Source organism: Pelobates fuscus, chromosome 13 (assembly GCF_036172605.1).
Source record: "Pelobates fuscus isolate aPelFus1 chromosome 13, aPelFus1.pri, whole genome shotgun sequence".
Lineage (NCBI taxonomy): Eukaryota > Metazoa > Chordata > Amphibia > Anura > Pelobatidae > Pelobates > Pelobates fuscus.
Window position 1 is genome coordinate 96,394,729 of NC_086329.1, and position 19,452 is coordinate 96,414,180.

The following is a 19,452-nucleotide window of genomic DNA, read 5'->3' on the forward strand; positions in this document are numbered from 1 at the left end:
TGTAGGGGGAGGAGTTAAGGGTAGTGATATAAGAGCATATATGTTTAATTAGCAGTAGAGAGCCGAGTAGCAGTGGGGAGAAGAGGGCACTATCAGAGTATAGATATAAACAAAAAAAGGGATACAGCTGTATATCTGCAAATAACTAATTGGCAACACAGTATCAGAGTAGCAGTGGGTGGACTTAGAGGAATGTGTTTAGACTAGATTTGGAATAAAATGATGGGGATTATATGAAAAGCTGTAAGATAGTAATATTCTCAAAAACTCCATACCAAACCTATTACAGTCTAAGTAGAAATATAGTAATGATGTGTCCATTTAATACCATGTGTTAATACCTATGTGTTTTTGCAGGTACTAAGCTACAAAGAGTACGGCCATTCAGCAGACTGGTGGTCGTTTGGCGTCATTCTCCATTACATGATAACTGGGCAGAATCCATTTAACACCAAGATCAGTAAGACGCATTTTATAAATGAAGTATTAAACGCTGACCCGTGTTACCCAACCTGGCTGGGCAGTGATACTATAGACCTTCTGAGCAAGGTAAGGAACAGGCTGTTATAGGAGCAGATACACTGTAAGCCGGTAATAGAGAATGTGCCGGTTAATGTTTTAATTGAATATAACGATAGAGGTTGTAAAGAAGAATGATAGAAGTTACTGGAGAAGATATGGGATATCGGTGGTAATAGATACTGGCTCTATTTATTGCAGTATGTACTAAACAGGTTATAGAACCAACTGTTAATAGTGAGAATGACTGGTTATGTTCCAGTGCAGAGCAGATTCAGAATTCCCTATTCATGCCTGCCTATCACCCATTATTGCTCAGGTTTGATAGCAGCACGGAGTGGTGGGGTGTTCAACAACTAATGCCTGAAATTATTTAAACCTTGATATTTAGTGGGTTAATACTAATATTTAATAATGATGGCAGATTAAAACACAGACATTTACTTTACAAAATGTAATCTTGTATATTACTATCTACCTGCAATGTACCGACAAATGGAGAAGCCATTTTGTGATTCTATTGGACTACACAATAGGCATGTGCAAGGGGAAAATTTTCGGTTCGGTTCGGTTCGGCACTTCCGCAATTCAGAAATTCGGCACTTCCGCAATTCAGAAATTCGGCACTTCTCTTGCAGCCGCTTAGTAGATAACTCCCTAATTCCAACGGTATTAAGGAGTTATCTACCAAAAGGCTGAAAGACCCAAATTGGTCTTTCAGACAAATTTACTAATACTAAGTAAAAATTCTATTAAATTTGCCTGTGGCTGCTCACTGTAAAAAATAAATAAATAAATAGGGTCCCACCCCCCTCCTGAGCCCCCACCCGTGGCGCGCGAGTGGGGGCTTTTAAACTAAAGGGGGAACCTATTGCCCCCATCCCTGAGTGGCAGGTGGGGGCCCTAAAGTAAAATGATGTGGGGGGACCTATTGTCCTCCCCCGACCCCCACCCCTGAGCGGTGGGTGGGGGCCCTAAATACCAATAAGGGGGGACCTAATGTCCTACCCCCTGGACCCCACCCCTGAGCGGTGGGTGTGGGCCCTAAATTAGAATAAGGGGGGGACCTAATGTCATACCCCCTGGCCCCCACCCCTGAGCGGTGGGCAAGGGCCCTAAATACCAATAAGGGGGTACCTAATGTCCTACCCCCTGAGCGGTGGGTGGGGGCCCTACAGTAAAATAAGTGGGGGGGACCTAATTTCCTACCCCCTGGCCCCCACCCCTGAGTGGTGGGTGGGGGCTCTAAATACTAATGGGGGGGACCTAATGTCCTCCCCACTGGCCACCACCCCTGAGTGGAGGGTGGGGGCCCTAAATAGGCTGCTCACTGTTTAATAAACATGCCCCTACTCGCAGTTTAGCGAGTAGGGGCATAATTTACTAATACTAAGTAATCATTACTTAGTATTAGTAAATTTGGCTGAAAGACCAATTTAGGTCTTTCAGCCTTTTAGTAGAGAGTTCCCTAATACCGTGGGAATTAGAGAGTTATCTACTTATTTATTCCTGTCATTACACTGACTGGCTAAGTAACTTACATTTTATATGAATGTATGTTACTTGATTGTTGTAAGTGTTGCAAATGCTTACAGCTGAATCCTGGCTATGTTTGTATACTTTTTATTTAAAATTGTATACAGTGTAATATTCTTCATTCTTCCACTGGGAGTATATTAGTTCTTAGGCAATACTGTGCTTCAGCACTTCGACAATTTCGGAACTTCGACCATTCATCTATAAATTCATCTAAATTCACATTCGGACCGAAACGAGTTGCACAAGAGGAAATCTTTATTTAAAAAGATTTATACCGACAAGAAAAAAAAGGGGGGGGGGGCAGCTTCGCTCAAGAGTAGGCGCCATCTAGTATTGTAATTGTTTATGTGCTTGCTGAACGACTTTTATCTGCTGTTTAGATATATATCAAAGTGATGTACCTACTTCCTATTTTAATTACTATGTGATGTCAATTAATTGCCTCAATAAAAGAAAAAAATATTTATAAAGAATTAGAGTTGCTGGTATGAGATTATTGTTAATGTAACAATTTACAACAAACTTTACACAAACACAGCCATCTAAGGTTTGATAGAAGGTTAAAATGGCTTCCTTCAGTAGGGATGATAACTTTTAGTTTGCGTTATAGATTATTACATCGTACATTAAAATATTACAGTTCGGAGATATCACAAAGTAAAGCGGCACTGTCATGCCGAATCCCGTTTTTTTTTTAACCCCCCTCCCGCCTCCACTACATCCAATCGACCCCCTAGTCACCCCCAAATGCCCCTAAGCCCCCCACATTACCTCTTTTTAATTCTTTATCTTCTGCCCCGATCTTTATTCAGGGCGCCGCCATCTTTGTGTGGGTAGGTGAAGTCCCTGTGGGACACGTCATCTACCCACACTAGACAGACTGTGAGATTCCCGCACATGCCCAGTGAAACACCTGGACATGCGAACGGGAATTTCACCTATTCATTCATTCATCAGACAGACGAATGAATGAATAGAAAAAATCAGACGAACAAACTAACACTGTGTATCAGTGTTAGTTTGTTCGTTCAGTTTATTACAAGGAGGGAGCTACCGGCGTGCAGCTCCCTCCTTGTAATATGTAAAGACAGAAGCGGCAGGGAGCAGTGCTCCTCGCCACTTCCTAAGCCCCCCATGTCCCCCCTCACTCTATGGGGGTCAATATGACCCCCATAATAGGACAAGGGAGATTAAAATCTCCCCAATGCCCCTACTCGCTATACCGCGAGTAGGGGCATGTCCACTAAACAGTGAGCAGCCTGTGGCTGCTCACTGTAAAAAAAAAAAAAAATGGTAATAAGGGGGGGACCTACTGTCCCCCCCCCCGGCCCCCACCCCTGCGCGGTGGGTGGGGGCCCTAACAATAAGGGGGGGGGGACCTTCTGTCCTCCCCCCCGGCCCCCACCCCTGAGCGGTGGGGGGGGGCCCTAATAAAAACAATAAGGGGGGGGACCTATTGTCCTCCCCCCCTGGCCCCCACCCCTGCGCGGTGGGTGGGGGCCCTAATAAAACAATAAGGGGGGGGGACCTATTGTCCTCCCCCCCTGGCCCCCACCCCTGCGCGGTGGGTGGGGGCCCTAATAAAACAATAAGGGGGGGGGACCTATTGTCCTCCCGCCCTGGCCCCCACCCCTGCGCGGTGGGTGGGGGCCCTAATAAAACAATAAGGGGGGGGACCTACTGTCCCCCCCCCTGGCCCCCACCCCTGCGCGGTGGGTGGGGGCCCTAATAAAAACAATAAGGGGGGGGGACCTATTGTCCTCCCCCCCTGGCCCCCACCCCTGAGCGGTGGGTGGGGGCCCTAATAAAACAATAAGGGGGGGGACCTACTGTCCTCCCCCCCGGCCCCCACCCCTGCGCGGTGGGTGGGGGCCCTAACAATAAGGGGGGGGGACCTTCTGTCCTCCCCCCCGGCCCCCACCCCTGAGCGGTGGGTGGGGGCCCTAATAAAAACAATAAGGGGGGGGACCTATTGTCCTCCCCCCCTGGCCCCCACCCCTGCTTGGTGGGTTGGGGCCCTAATAAAACAATAAGGGGGGGGGACCTATTGTCCTCCCCCCCTGGCCCCCACCCCTGAGCGGTGGGTGGGGGCCCTAATAAAACAATAAGGGGGGGGGACCTACTGTCCTCCCCCCCTGGCCACCACCCCTGCGCGGTGGGTGGGGGCCCTAATAAAACAATAAGGGGGGGGGACCTACTGTCCTCCCCCCCTGGCCCCCACCCTTGCGCGGTGGGTGGGGGCCCTAAATGGACCCCCCCCCCCATCAAGGTGACTAGGGGTCCCAAGCCCCTAGTCACCCCCCACCCAAAACATTCTATCCCCTACCTACCCCCCTCACCCTAAAAATAGTGAGGGGGGAATAAAATAACTAACCTGTAAAAAAAAAAAAAAAAAAACTTACCATTTGACGTCTTCTTTTTTCTAAATTCTTCTTACTTCAGCCCCCCAAAAGGCCAAATAAAAATCCATAAACCCGTCGCACTTTAAAAAAAAAAAAAAAAAAAAAAACCGAGCGCAAACAAAAATTAATCCATCTTCACCCATGGAGGGCACGCCGCGTACTGAGCTCCGCAGGGCGGGTCAAGGCTTATAAAGCCTTGCCCCGCCCTGCAATTAGGCTTAGAACACAATGATTGGTTGGTTTAAACCAATCAGAGTGCTCTGTGTCATTTTACACAGCGTGGGAAAATTCAAAAGAACTTTCCCACGCTGTGTAAAATGACAGATCACTGTGATTGGATGGTTTTCAAGCCATCCAATCACAGTGCTCTGTGTCATTTTACAAGCGTGGGAAAATTCCAAAGAACTTTCCCACGCTTGTAAAATGACACAGAGCACTGTGATTGGATGGTTTGAAATCCATCCAATCACAGTGCTCTGTGTCATTTTACAAGCGTGGGAAAGTTCTTTGGAATTTTCCCACGCTTGTAAAATGACACAGAGCACTGTGATTGGCTTAAACCAACCAATCATTGTGTTCTAAGCCTAATTGCAGGGCGGGGCAAGGCTTTATAAGCCTTGACCCGCCCTGCGGAGCTCAGTACACGGCGTGCCCTCCATGGGTGAAGATGGATTAATTTTTGTTTGCGCTCGGTTTTTTTTGTTTTTTTTTTAAAAGTGCGACGGGTTTATGGATTTTTATTTGGCCTTTTGGGGGGCTGAAGTAAGAAGAATTTAGAAAAAAGAAGACGTCAAATGGTAAGTTTAATTTTTTTTTTTTTACAGGTTAGTTATTTTATTCCCCCCTCACTATTTTTAGGGTGAGGGGGGTAGGTAGGGGATAGAATGTTTTGGGTGGGGGGTGACTAGGGGCTTGGGACCCCTAGTCACCTTGATGGGGGGGGGGGTTCATTTAGGGCCCCCACCCACCGCGCAGGGGTGGGGGCTAGGGGGGGAGGACAGTAGGTCCCCCCCCCCTTATTGTTTTATTAGGGCCCCCACCCACCGCTCAGGGGTGGGGGCCGGGGGGGAGGACAGTAGGTCCCCCCCCCTTATTGTTTTTATTAGGGCCCCCACCCACCGCGCAGGGGTGGGGGCCAGGGGGGGAGGACAATAGGTCCCCCCCCCTTATTGTTTTTATTAGGGCCCCCACCCACCGCTCAGGGGTGGGGGCCGGGGGGGAGGACAATAGGTCCCCCCCCTTATTGTTTTATTAGGGCCCCCACCCACCGCTCAGGGGTGGGGGCCGGGGGGGGGGGACAGTAGGTCCCCCCCCCTTATTGTTTTATTAGGGCCCCCACCCACCGCTCAGGGGTGGGGGCCGGGGGGGAGGACAGTAGGTCCCCCCCCCTTATTGTTTTATTAGGGCCCCCACCCACCGCTCAGGGGTGGGGGCCGGGGGGGGAGGACAGTAGGTCCCCCCCCCCTTATTGTTTTATTAAGGCCCCCACCCACCGCGCAGGGGTGGGGGCCGGGGGGGAGGACAGTAGGTCCCCCCCCCCTTATTGTTTTATTAGGGCCCCCACCCACCGCGCAGGGGTGGGGGCCGGGGGGGGGGCAGTAGGTCCCCCCCCCCTTATTGTTTTATTAGGGCCCCCACCCACCGCGCAGGGGTGGGGGCCGGGGGGGGGGCAGTAGGTCCCCCCCCCCAATCTTTAACCCCGCGCAGGGGAGGGGGGGTGTTTATTGTTTTTTTTGTTTTTTGTTTTTTACAGTGAGCAGCCACAGGCTGCTCACTGCTTACTAGACATGCCCCTACTCGCGGTATAGCGAGTAGGGGCATATTATTTACTAATACTAAGTAATCTTTACTTAGTATTAGTAAAGTTGGCTGAAAGACCAATTCAGGTCTTTCAGCCTTTTAGTAGATAGCTCCCTGATACCGTGGGAATTAGGGAGTTATCTACTAAGCGGCTGCAAGATGCAGCCGCGGCAATGAATAGGATCGGAGTTTCATTCATTAGAATGAAATTCCGATACAAACAAAGTACCGAATTGCATCCTAACACCAATGGAGAATTCTGTTAGGATGCAATTCGGCAGTTTTGCCGGCGTTCTGTCTAAGTGACAGGACGTTTGGCAATACTGACAGGAAGCATTGTGGGAACAGGGAGGAAAGCTAGGGATCATGGGAAAATTGCTCTGACCAGCGGAAATGAAGCACACTTTGCTCCTCTGCTGGTCAGAGCTGGTCAAGCGGAGGAATCCCATAAGACAAAGAGTCCCTACTTTGTCTTATGGTTTTAAAGAAAACTAAAGGAGACAGGAAGAAAAGAATAACAGATCCCGAGAGAGGGGGAGAAGAGGAAGAGATTGAGGAAAGGTAAGTTCGGCATGACAGTGCCGCTTAAGTATTATACTCAGTGTATCCTCTCTCTCTCTCTTCCTAGCTCCTGGATAAGGACCCTTGTGCACGTGTTGTGATGGGAAGGAACATTCGGGAACACCCCTTCTTCAAAGACATTAATTGGGAAGATCTTGAGAGGGGTAAAGTGAGCTGTCCATTCCTGACATTGCTAGTAAGTGCACATACAATCAGTATTTACAAACTGAGGGAGGATTATATAGAATAATACATCCTTAATTATTATTATTAAAAAACGATTCCTTAATCCTCCATTAATCACATCCCAGCAGGGGTTCAACTAAAGAAGTACTGGATTCATTTCTCCCCACCGTTAATGTGACCATTAGAAACAGTACATTGTCATTTATACGTAAGAAGTAGACAATGCCATATGATGCTAAACTAATGACATCTATGTTTATATCGCAGACACCAGAGACAGGCACCACAGGGAAGTAACTGAAAACTATGTCATCAGTGGCCCGTCTTTCATAATCCCTAAATGTCTGGAATGAAAGTACTGTAGAGGCTTCCAGCAAGGAAGATAGAGATGGACATGTCTCGGTTATACTACAGGAGCTGCTCGAACATCAAAAAGAGCACGTTCTCCCACAAAAATGTGTTGCTGTATACCGTCAAATATTTACATTATATGGAATTATTTTTAAGCCAAACATTTCCTGGGAAAACATCTAGAGCGTAATATAATAGAGGAGAATACAAGTCTGAGAACTATTCTCAATAGTCCAAATTCAAGAGGGCTGATATCTAGGTGCTTTGATTTGATCAGAGAAATAAAGTTAGATGACAGTTTTAATTCCAAAGTGGTATGGGGAAAAGACCTGAATAGAGAGATATCAGCCGAGGATATGATCAGGGCTATAAATAATGTCAATAGAATGGTTCACTGTCTAAACATTGTTGACATTTTTACAAACTAGCAAATATGTGGTATCTAGTCCCAGCAAAACAATCTAAAATGAATAAAGGCATGCATAATGGTTGTTGGAGATGCGGATCAGGAAAAGGTGATTATTTTGGTGGCAATGAGGGCTACTTAAAAAAAGTAAGGAGTGACATTAAAGATCAGATAAGCATTCTATGTGAAATAGACTTTTACCCTAGAGAATTTACTGTAGCATCTGAACTGGCCTCGAATGTCTACTGAGAATAGAATGATGATAACACATATTCTGATGGCTACTAAGTTTGAACTAGCGAGAAATTGTAGAAGTAATAGGATTCCAGAATGAATGGAAATTAAGGCTCATACGTTATACGAATGTAAACCTGAATTAGGTATTACTAAAAATAACTCATCTGTAATGTGAAAATCCAATAAATGAAGGCTGCTATTGATAGTTTTGCAGTCTAACAGTTAAACTACCCTGGGCTGTTAATATAGCTCAATATTAGTAGAAGTTAAAATACTTCAGGAGGAGTCTGAAATTGGACAGTAGAGTCGTCACGTCTCAGTGCAAGCTTGTATGGTTTTGTAGCGTGGGAAGGGGAAAATAGATAAGAAATTTGGTATAAAGCGCAATTTTATTAAGTATTTTATATGTGTAATTGTAATTCTTTTTCATTGAAAGTTGCATTTGTTGAATTGTATAAATTTTATTAAAATAAAAGATTAAAACGATAACGCATATTTACATTATTTGTAGAGGACTATCTTTTACTGGTGTATTTAAATGATATACTGTGTGTATATGTGTGTGTGTGTGCGTGTGTATGTTAAGGTGACAGTTCCAAATTTATTGTATGAAAGGTATTTAATTTCAAGCTGCCTTCTCCTCTGAGCCCCCACCCTTTCATTTCATGTCTCTTGTGTCGTTGCCATTGAAGCAGTGCATGTCTATGAGGAAAGTTCAGTGTCACTATACAGAGAGTGGAGACACTAAATGTCAGTCACACTGTGTAGCACTGCCCCAGGAAGTACCTCTAGTAGCCATTTGAGGAGTGGCCAGTGACGTTATCTCTAGACTGTAATGTAAACACTGCATTTTCTCTTAAAATGCTTGAAGGGAATGATTATACTCACCAGAACAAATACAATAATCTGTAATTGTTCTGGTGACTATAGTGTCCCTTTAAACATATCATAATTAACCAACATGGCCATGGAAACATGTTTACATTCAGCCACGCTACACTTATTCAGAATACAGCGTTATACCATGGGCCTATGTTCAACCACACTCCATTTTCCTCAATTAAGATTCACCGCAGTGTGTCTCTTTCTTCCCCAGCCCCTTTATGTGTCTCTGTGTCCTGCAGCCCCTTTGGGTGTCTCCTCCTAGAACCTGTCTGTCTCTTTTGCCCCTTCCCCAGCCCCTGTGTCTCCCCAGCCCAATTGGGTATCTCTCCCCCAAGCCTCGATCTGTCTATTTTGTCCCTTCCCTTGCCTCTCTGGTTTTCTCTCCCCTCAAGCCCCTGCCTGTCTATTTTGCCCCTTCCCCTGTTGGTCTCTTTTGCCCCTCCCCCAGCCCCTCTGTGGCTCTTTGCCCTCCTAGTTCCTCTGTGTGTTTCTCCATAGCGCTATTTGTGTATCTCTTCCTCCCAGCAACTTGTGTCTTTCTTTCCAGCTCCTCTATATCACTTTGTGTTTCTCCAGCCCCTCCGTGTATTTCATCTCCCCTATGTGTCTTATTCCCCCAGCCCCGATGTATCTCAATTCCTCTCCCCAGCAGCAGTGTCTCATTCTCCGCTAATCCCTTTCATGTGCTCATTTCATTCCCCCCAGCGACCCATGTGTCTCAATCCTGCAGCCCACTCCATGTGTCTCAATCCTGCAGCCCACTCCATGTGTCTCAATCCTGCAGCCCACACTCCATGTGTCTCAATCCTGCAGCCCACTCCATGTGTCTCAATCCTGCAGCCCACTCCATGTGTCTCAATCCTGCAGCCCACTCCATGTGTCTCAATCCTGCAGCCCACTCCATGTGTCTCAATCCTGCAGCCCACTCCATGTGTCTCAATCCTGCAGCCCACTCCATGTGTCTCAATCCTGCAGCCCACTCCATGTGTCTCAATCCTGCAGCCCACTCCATGTGTCTCAATCCTGCAGCCCACTCCATGTGTCTCAATCCTGCAGCCCACTCCATGTGTCTCAATCCTGCAGCCCACTCCATGTGTCTCAATCCTGCAGCCCACTCCATGTGTCTCAATCCTGCAGCCCACTCCATGTGTCTCAATCCTGCAGCCCACTCCATGTGTCTCAATCCTGCAGCCCACTCCATGTGTCTCAATCCTGCAGCCCACTCCATGTGTCTCAATCCTGCAGCCCACTCCATGTGTCTCAATCCTGCAGCCCACTCCATGTGTCTCAATCCTGCAGCCCACTCCATGTGTCTCAATCCTGCAGCCCACTCCATGTGTCTCAATCCTGCAGCCCACTCCATGTGTCTCAATCCTGCAGCCCACACCATGTGTCTCAATCCTGCAGCCCACACCATGGGTCTCAATCCTCCTGCTCACGCCATGTGTCTCAATCCTCCTGCTCACGCCATGTGTCTCAATCCTCCTGCTCACGCCATGTGTCTCAATCCTCCTGCTCACGCCATGTGTCTCAATCCTCCTGCTCACGCCATGTGTCTCAATCCTCCTGCTCACGCCATGTGTCTCAATCCTCCAGCCCACTCCATGTGTCTGAATCCTCCAGCCCACACCATGTGTTTTAATCCTCCAGCCCACTCCATATTTCTCAATCCTCCAGCCCACTACATGTGTCTCAATCCTCCAGCCCACTCCATGTGTCTCACTCCTCCAGCCCACTCCATGTGTCTCAATCCTCCAGCCCACACCATGTGTCTCAATCCTCCAGCCCACACCATGTTTCTCAATCCTCCAGCCCACTCCATGTGTCTCAATCCTCCAGCCCACTCCATGTGTCTCACTCCTCCAGCCCACTCCATGTGTCTCAATCCTCCAGCCCACTCCATGTGTCTCAATCCTCCAGCCCACTCCATGTGTCTCATTCTCCCAGTCCTCTCCGATATGCATTATTCTCCCACCCCCCTGTGTCTTATTCATCCCAGCCCCCATGTGTCTCAATCTCCCAGCCACTAAATGTGTCCTACCCTCTACCGCCTGTGTGCCAGTTCACCTCCCTCCTCTTGTATAGCATGGCCAAGCATGGACAGCAGGATTGGAGCTTGTTTCCCTTTTTCCAGTCTGACAGGAAGCAGTTTGGTACTCTCAATGAGCACTTCCTGTCAGACCAGGGAGAGGGAGACAAGCCCCTCTACCCCATACCACATTCGGCCACTCTAAATACAGAAACCGTACGAGCAAAGCGCTATACAGTGCGTTCTTCTCCTGACAAATCATGTGCCCACTAGGTTGGTGGCTGTACACCTTATGGTAGCACCCGCCCTGGAACAGGATAAGTTAAACTGGCCTCAGGTTACTCTCAGCAGGACAGTCGACTTCTAGGCTCTAAGCCTTATGTGGGCGTGGGCAGTGGAGTGTCCCTTTAAAGAACATTGGCAACAATGTACACTTATGGACTTATATAAAACTGAATTATTTAATGCTTGAGAAAGAACCGAGAGAAACGCCTCACGTGACTGCCAACTGGATGTATCTTTGCTGTACACGGAATTGAAGTGGAACCATTTGAATCAATTTTACATGTATGAACTTGAGTCCTAGCAAGGATAATTTGGATATTATTTCTTTTTATTTCACTCATTAAACGTTTAATAAAGATTGTGCTTCATACACAATCTGTGGTCACGATTTATATTTGTAATTATTGGTTGGTACATTGTAACCTTTCATTTTCTACGACTGTCACATTATTTTGTGCATGAAATGCAATATAACTGTATATACAATTTAGAATTATTTTATATATTTTTAAATACTTATATTACACTTGTCATTTTTTCCGCACCATTTTTTCTGTGTTTATTTTGATACAGATCTGTTTGCCAAGATTTTGATGGTTGCAACACTGCTGTTCATTTTAATAGTAACAAGGGATTTATTTTCAACAGTGATTTTAAGTTAATGTTTGCCTTTAAATATTGTGCCACTTTATCATTTCTTGATTATAGTGATTCTAATAACTAAAACCTCCAGATAATACACGGTGAGCCGCCGCGGTGTCAGGAGAGAATGGCTGGTTGTATTGTGCGCCAAGGCTCAGTGTACCAGCCTTAGCTCGCCGGTTTTGGTGGAATTTTCAGAAAAAAAAGAATAACAAGTGTATAAATAGGTGCTTAATAAACTGGTATTGTGCAGCTGTAAAACACTCCATGGATATCCCAAAATCCAAAACGTATAAGATAAATAAAAAACAACCAACTCAATGTTCAGGTTATGTATTCCATCTAAAGACCACATACCATGACTTTCAATAGCCGCAACATGTCTATCTTTAAATGTAGAAATACTGTCTGCCAGAGTAATTAAATACTGCTTGCTCCTTCAAAGAGTTATAGCCTATATATAGGGAGCTTTGAAACTACTTTGTTAATCCCAATAAACTACAATTATGCAGATGGCTACGACAATAAAAATACCAGCTTTCAATACAGTTTGAAACGTATCCCGCCTGAGAGTGATGGGAGTTATTTCAGCTGCATGAGAGCTGCAGTCCATAGCATACTAAAGACAAGGATTACATTATTCCGAGTTTTCTCTAATCATAAAAAAATCTGTATGTCCCAAAACTACAAAAACCCTAACTCTACACAAACCCTGCCCCTACACCAAGTGCAACCCTACTACAACTCGAGCCCTACACAAACCCTAACTGTACAAAAACTTGGAATCTTGCGGCTGGCAGGAAGCTGTAACTTACCTTCACAGCAGCTCCTGTCAGCTCCCTTCTCTCTTCTCCGATGCGTGCAGCTCCCAGGTCAGCTCCCTCTGCAACTCTCGCGAGAGCTGCGGGGTCAGAGCGTTGCCACGGGTTACCGTGGCAACGCTCCGCGCGGCCGCGACAGTTGCAGAGGGAGCTGACCTGGGAGCTGCACGCACCGGAGAAGAGAGAAGGGAGCTGACAGGAGCTGCTGTGAAGGTAAGTTACAGCTTCCTGACAGCCCCCTCCTACAGCCCATCCACTGGACCACCAGGGAGTGCAAGCCCCCCTCCCTGGCCAGCTAACAAGCAGGGAGGGGGGACGAAAACATATTAATAATAAAACAAATAATAATAAGAAAAAAAAAAATTTAAAATAATAACATAAAAAAAATAATACAATTAATAATAAAATAAAAAAATAGTTACCTAAAAAAAAATATATTAAAATAATAATTAAATCATAATTAATAAAATGCCCACCCCCCACCAATGCTCTGCACTCACACACACACACACTGCACTCACACACACACTGCACTCACACATACACACACTGCACTGCATTCATTATATACACACTGCACTCACACACACTGCACTCACAGACACTGCACTCACAGACACTGCACTCACACACACTGCACTCATTATACACACACTGCACTCATACACACACACTGCACTGCATTCATTATATACACACTGCATTCATGCACACACTGCATTCATACACACACTGCACTGCATTCATTGTACACACACTGCACTCCATTCATTATATACACACTGCACTCATACACACACACTGCATTCATACACACACACTGCATTCATTATATACACACACTGTAAATAAATATTCAGTTAATATAATTCTTTTAGGATCTAATTTTATTTAGAAATGTACCAGTAGCTGCTGCATTTCCCACCCTAGTCTTATACTCGAGTCAATAAGTTTTCCCAGTTTTTTGGGGTAAAATTAGGGGCCTCGGCTTATATTCGGGTTGGCTTATACTCGAGTATATATGGTATATAAAAATACAGATTATCACATTTTAAAATAAAAAAAGAAAATCCCCACAGTAAATGAGGGCAAATCCAAAGAAAAGACAATTTAGATAATAAAACATATATTCTACCTTCCCTTATTTTTTTTTTACAAAAAGGTGAAAAATGCTCTTACATTTTCTGTATAAAACTGTTAATAAAGTGACAAAGTTTTGTTTGTTTTTTTTAAAATGAAATTGAGATTTATCTGATACCAATGAGTTTTTTTTCTGGTTTTGTAAAAAATGCAATGTATGTATAGAAATAAAAATACAAGATATTGTTATAGAAGAAAATGTTGCTATTTTGGGAGATTTCTGTGGTTCTTGAAAAAAAAAATAAGCTTTTTAAAATGATTGACTTATTAATTTGCTTGCATGTTGGGGTACATATTGGTGATTTATGGATATTATAATTACGGACTTGTATCAGTAACTAGGGAAAAGACTTCCTAACAGAATTCTAGTTACCGACCCAATGTACTTTATTGATGTACCTTCATATAATCTAAAGAATACAGACATCCCTTTAAAGCGGTGCAGTCAAACCCACTACCACCTTGCAAAATGAGTACTTCATAAAAATACAATCGTTATGAAATACTCATGTGTTGGAATTTCACTGAAATTCCAATCCAGTTAAAAGAGAGATACTGAAACAAAGTAGGGACAATTTTTTTCTCAGTATTTTTCCTTGTGCCTGACCCTGCTTTACATTTGGCAGAGTTACCATTGTCAAGTGACCAATGGCGTCTGCAGAAAAAATATCCATGTAGGATCCTGCAGTCTTGTGGATTCCTCCATAGACCTCAGTGCTGTACTCTTGCGCACGCATAAAAAGTACAGCAGTGACATCAGCTCCTGGCAGCTGAAGCGCCAACAGCAGAAGAGGATGGTGGCGCCAACGAGGGACTGGTTAAGGTATGTTAAACTCCACCTGCCTCCCCTCCCGGCCATCAAACCCCCTGCGGCGATGTCACTGTCTTTGCAAATTATGCACGATGATTAATGCAAGATATGAATATTTTGCTCAAGTCTCACTTAACGAGAACTCCACAGCAGCACAAGTTAACCAGGTGAAATGACCAATCAGAAAACATCAAAGTAAATAAATCTCCCATACTCATCTAGCACCTCCTTTTTCGAACTGCGAACAACAAACAGTATAGATATACATCTTGCGAAGTCTTCAAAACTTGAATGAAAACGATGGTTTCTCAAGAAAAACACTGGGAATCGAAATCAAACTGAAACAAGAAGGAAAAAAAAATAATTGAAAACCAAGATTAGGTTAAGAAATGGGTATGGTACATATTCAAAAACAACATAGAATAGTATAATACACCATATGTATATAACATCAGAACAATACCAAGTATGAAGACAAACATACCAATCCTGAACCAGGATCTAAACGAGAAATAAGGGAAGGGAAGAATAGGGTGGGAAAATATTCAACCTTCTGTCATTAATACAATTAAGATAGGTACACTGAAGCTAGCATCATCTACAACTGGAACCGAGAGATACAACAAGAATCCATAAGCAGGCATTGTACCACTCACGTGCATAGAAGTGGAGATCTTGATAGCTCCATCTATTTGTAAGTAGATTTTTTATTTTTTTTTCCACTCTTCCACTGTGTAAAGAATACTATATACTTCTCCATATCTTCACTTCTGATTTTTATTACATATGCAACCAGAAAACACGGTGAGGCGCTACTGCCTTCTCCTTGTACAAGCAACTTACATTTGACCGGGAAAAAAAAAGAGACTCTAGACTGGGTTTTCGCTCTGCTTCCACCAGTACAATTCAAGCACTAAACCACCACATATACTCCAGAAACACTGATGAACGAACACAAAACAAGTTATCACATCTGTTCAGTATTTCTTAGTATTTGTCTTTTTTCATTCAATGAAGTCAATTTAATATTTTTAGATAAGATTCTGAAATTAATTAACATTTGTGGGTAAACTTTAAAGTGATTTAATATTTTGAGAAATATTTTAGTATATAAATATGTTTTGATATATTGATACTTTTTTGTTTAATTTCTTTTTATTATTTTCAGTTAAGTTGTCAATGTATAGGGTACAGAAGGAAGAGGGATACTTAAAATGGTTGAACATAGCGGGGTTCACATTAGTTATACAGAGTCAATAAAATTTTCCAGTATGAGCAATTGCAATTACAGTTCCAGTGCCCCTTTGGGGCATTCAATGTCTCTGCTGGTAAGTGTGTGTCGACCGTTCAGGATTTCTAGTAGCGATGTCAATACCTTTCATAACATGGCTAGCAACATTTGGACCCTTAGGTCCCAACAAGTACACTCTAGGACTGTGATTTTGGGATGTTCGAGTGAATTATATCGTCGGTTGAGCTGTCAGAAAAACAGGACTGATAAGGTTACTTGTGGGCTTAGGAGTTAGAGGCTCCCCGACCTCCCAGTTCCGTTGTTCTGACATAATATACCCAGTGGGTTAGTGGGTCTCCTGTTCCCATCAGACTTTTAACGCGGTTGGGGCGTGTGGGTCCCCGTCATTGTGGTGGGAGGTGAGGCCGTTGTTTTTTTGTCTAGGGGACGGGTTTGTTCAGTGTTTATACCCCAGGTGTTGGTGCCTGAGTGATAGGGCTGGTTGGCCGTGTAGGCCGTGTTAGGCTTAGGTTAGAGCAGGATTCAAGGTTCTGGCCTGCGATGTACCTCGGGTAAGGGCTTTCCTGCCTTTGTTTTTTCGCAGTACGTGTCCTGATGTGCACCTGTGTCTCTAGCAGTCGTCTTGTTGTATGTTGTCTTGCGGTCGGGGATCCAGGTATGTCTCCCTAAGGGTTTCAGGGAGTAGCCTGTGCTCGTACCTGTGTTTGATCTCGTTTTGTCTGTTAGTCGTGCTTACGGGGTAGGGTGGGGAGGAGGGACGGGCGTGTGTCCGCACGTCAGTGAGTCGGGTGTCTGTCCGTTTTGGGTGGGGTGGGTAGAGGGGGAGGGGGGGGGGAGGGGAGGGGGGGAGGGGAGGGGGGAGGGGGGGCGGCTCCTCGGGAAGCCAGCTGTCGGGGTACGCTGGGCTGGTGAAGTTCCCCTACTGGGACTTCGCTTGGGCCACCAGCTCGTGTTTGTAGATAGCTGGGGTCTTAGTATTAACCAGTTTCCCCTAGTAAGTCTGGGAGTCTATCTCCAGTCATCGTCAGAATCCAGTGTGTCCATGTATCTAGGTACCTCTGGGCTCTGTCCGTTGCCGTCAGGTGTAGGTCCTCCATCACCCTGAGGTCCTCCATTTTCGCAAACCATTCCCTGAGGGTAGGGGCCACCGTGTCTTTCCAGTGTAGGGGGATGAGTAGTTTGGCAACGTTCAATATCCGTATAGTCAATGAGCGTTTGTATCTGTTGTCGGGCACCTTAGTGTGGTGTAGGAGCATTGCTGCCGGTTCGTAGGGAGGGGGGCTGTCTGAGAATTTCTGTATTAGTTTGTATATCCCCCGCCAGAAAGGTTGTATCCTCTCGCAGGACCACCAGATGTGTAGGTGTGTCCCGGTTTCAGTCCCGCATCGCCAACATTTTGCGTCATGGTCTGGGTGCATGTTATGTAGTATGTCTGGTGTGCGGTACCATTGTGTGAGCAGTTTGTATGCGGCCTCCTGGTGTCTGCTGAAGACCGCACAGTGGTGTGTCAGTGCGCATATTTTGTCCCATTCCCCTTCGCTTAATTGCAGGTTCAGGGCCGTTTCCCATTTACCCTTAAATCTAGGGGTTTCAACGGGGATCTGGGTTTGTAACATGCCGTAAAGCTTTGATATCCCGTGTGAGAGTGGTTCCGGATCTAGGCACAGTCGCTCGAACTCTGTCGGAGTACGGCGTAGGGCCCTGCCCTGTGGCAGGGTCCGGAGATAGCTCGTCGTTTGTGCGTGTGTGAGTGTCTGTGAGAAGGTCGGGGGCCGGTCGCCTATGAGGTCTGAGAGGGTCTTCCGGCCTGTTGGTGCGATTAGGTGGAGGAGTCTAGGTAGTTGGGTAAGTATCATGCTCCTAAAGATTAGCGGGTCTAGTCCCGGGGGGAAATCCTTGTTGTGTGTCAGGGGTAGTAGGGGTGACGGGTACGGGGTTAAGTTAGCTCTGTCAGCTATGTTGTACCATACCTGTAAAGTGTGCCTCACATATATAGGTGCCTCCATTTTCCCCCTTCTGGGTAACCATGGGGCCAACGCTATGGGGATCCCCAGGTCTGCCTCCTCCACTGTCTTCCATTGCTTGTGGACGGCGCCTTTGGACCATTCCACTATTCTGAGGAGATGGCACGCTAGGTAGTAGAGGTGGAAGTCTGGCAATGCCATGCCCCCCCTCTCCCTCGGCTGAGTGAGTTGAGAGAATTTTAGCCTAGGTTTTTTCCCATTCCATACGTATTCCCTTAAGGTCCTGTGTAGGGTCGCGAAGTATGTCTTGGGGATACGTATAGGTATCGTCTGCATCAGGTACAGTAGGCGTGGGAGGAAATTCATTTTGACGACTTGGACCCGTCCAAACCAGGAGATGTGGGGGTATGACCATTCCCCTGTATCTCTCTTAAACAAGGCCAGCATCTGGGCGAAGTTTTCCTTAAAAAGGTCCATGGTGTTGCGGGTGAGCCATATACCCAGGTACCTGATTTTAGAGTCTGCCCATTGGAATGAGAAGCTCTGACGGAGAGATGTTTCCCGTTGTTTGGGCATGGAGATGTTGAGGATGTATGATTTGGCGAAATTAATTTTCATGTTAGATATCTCTCCGTACTCTTTAAAGGCTCTAACAATGTTAGGGAGTGAGATTTCGGGTTTAGAAACAAAGAAGATAAGGTCATCGGCGTACGCCGCGACCTTGTGTTGTGCCCCGCCTCTGGTTACCCCTGTGATATCCGGGTTGGTCCGGATTGCCTGTAGGAATGGTTCTAATGCTAAAACGAAAAGGATCGGCGACAGGGGGCATCCCTGTCGGGTGCCGTTCTGTATTGTGAAGTCCTCTGTGAGAGCCCCGTTCACGAGTATCTGGGCTTTGGGCTGTTTATAGAGCGCCTCTATCCAACCTCTCATGTGCGTTCCCATGCCCAGGTGCGAAAGGGCCTGGAACAGGAATGGCCATCCGATCCTGTCGAAGGCCTTCTCCGTGTCTGTGGATAGCAGGAGAAGGCCCCCGACTCCCCCCTGCTCCTCGTGGGCTATTGATAGGGCTCTGATCGTGTTGTCCCTGGCTTCCCGTCCCCTCACGAACCCCACCTGGTCCGGGTGTACCAGGGCAGGGACGTGCGGTTGCAGGCGTGTCGCCAGGATTTTTGCTAGGAGTTTCGTATCGCTATTTATAAGGGAGATGGGTCTATAGTTGCGGCAACAGTCGCCATCTTTCCCTTCTTTTGGAATGAGTGTGATGTGTGCCCTGAGGGATTGTGGAGGTAGGTGGTGCCCGTCCCTAATCGCGTTGAAGGAGGACAGCATCGGCGCATATAGGATCTTTGCAAAGCATTTGTAGTAGCGCAGTGGGAGGCCATCCGGCCCCGGGCATTTGCCCAGTTTGGATGTTTTGACAGCCCCTGCTATCTCCTCCACCGTGATGGGCTCCTCCAGCGCCTCCGCTACCTCTGGTTCCAAGTGTGTGTGTGTGTGTTAGTTTGGAGGAAGTTAGTTATCCGGGTCATGAGGTTGGCTCGTGATTGTGTGCCTTGTGGGGTCGGTAGGGAGTAGAGGTCTGTGTAGTAGGAGCGTACGATTTTGTGTATTTCGGCAGG

The 19,452-nt window shown here is 46.1% G+C and overlaps 1 protein-coding gene across 1 annotated transcript in view; it reads left to right on the forward strand.

The window, feature by feature from the left end:
* LOC134582653 (protein kinase C delta type-like) overlaps positions 1–14,790 on the forward strand; it is a 34,097-nt gene extending 19,307 nt beyond the window's left edge. The window contains exons 7-10 of the mRNA XM_063439307.1: positions 358–549; positions 6,889–7,017; positions 14,430–14,626; positions 14,721–14,790. Of these exons, the coding sequence (XP_063295377.1) occupies positions 358–549; positions 6,889–7,017; positions 14,430–14,626; positions 14,721–14,790 (588 nt within the window). The remainder of the gene's footprint in view (positions 1–357; positions 550–6,888; positions 7,018–14,429; positions 14,627–14,720) is intronic.
* The last annotated feature ends 4,662 nt before the right edge of the window (positions 14,791–19,452 follow it).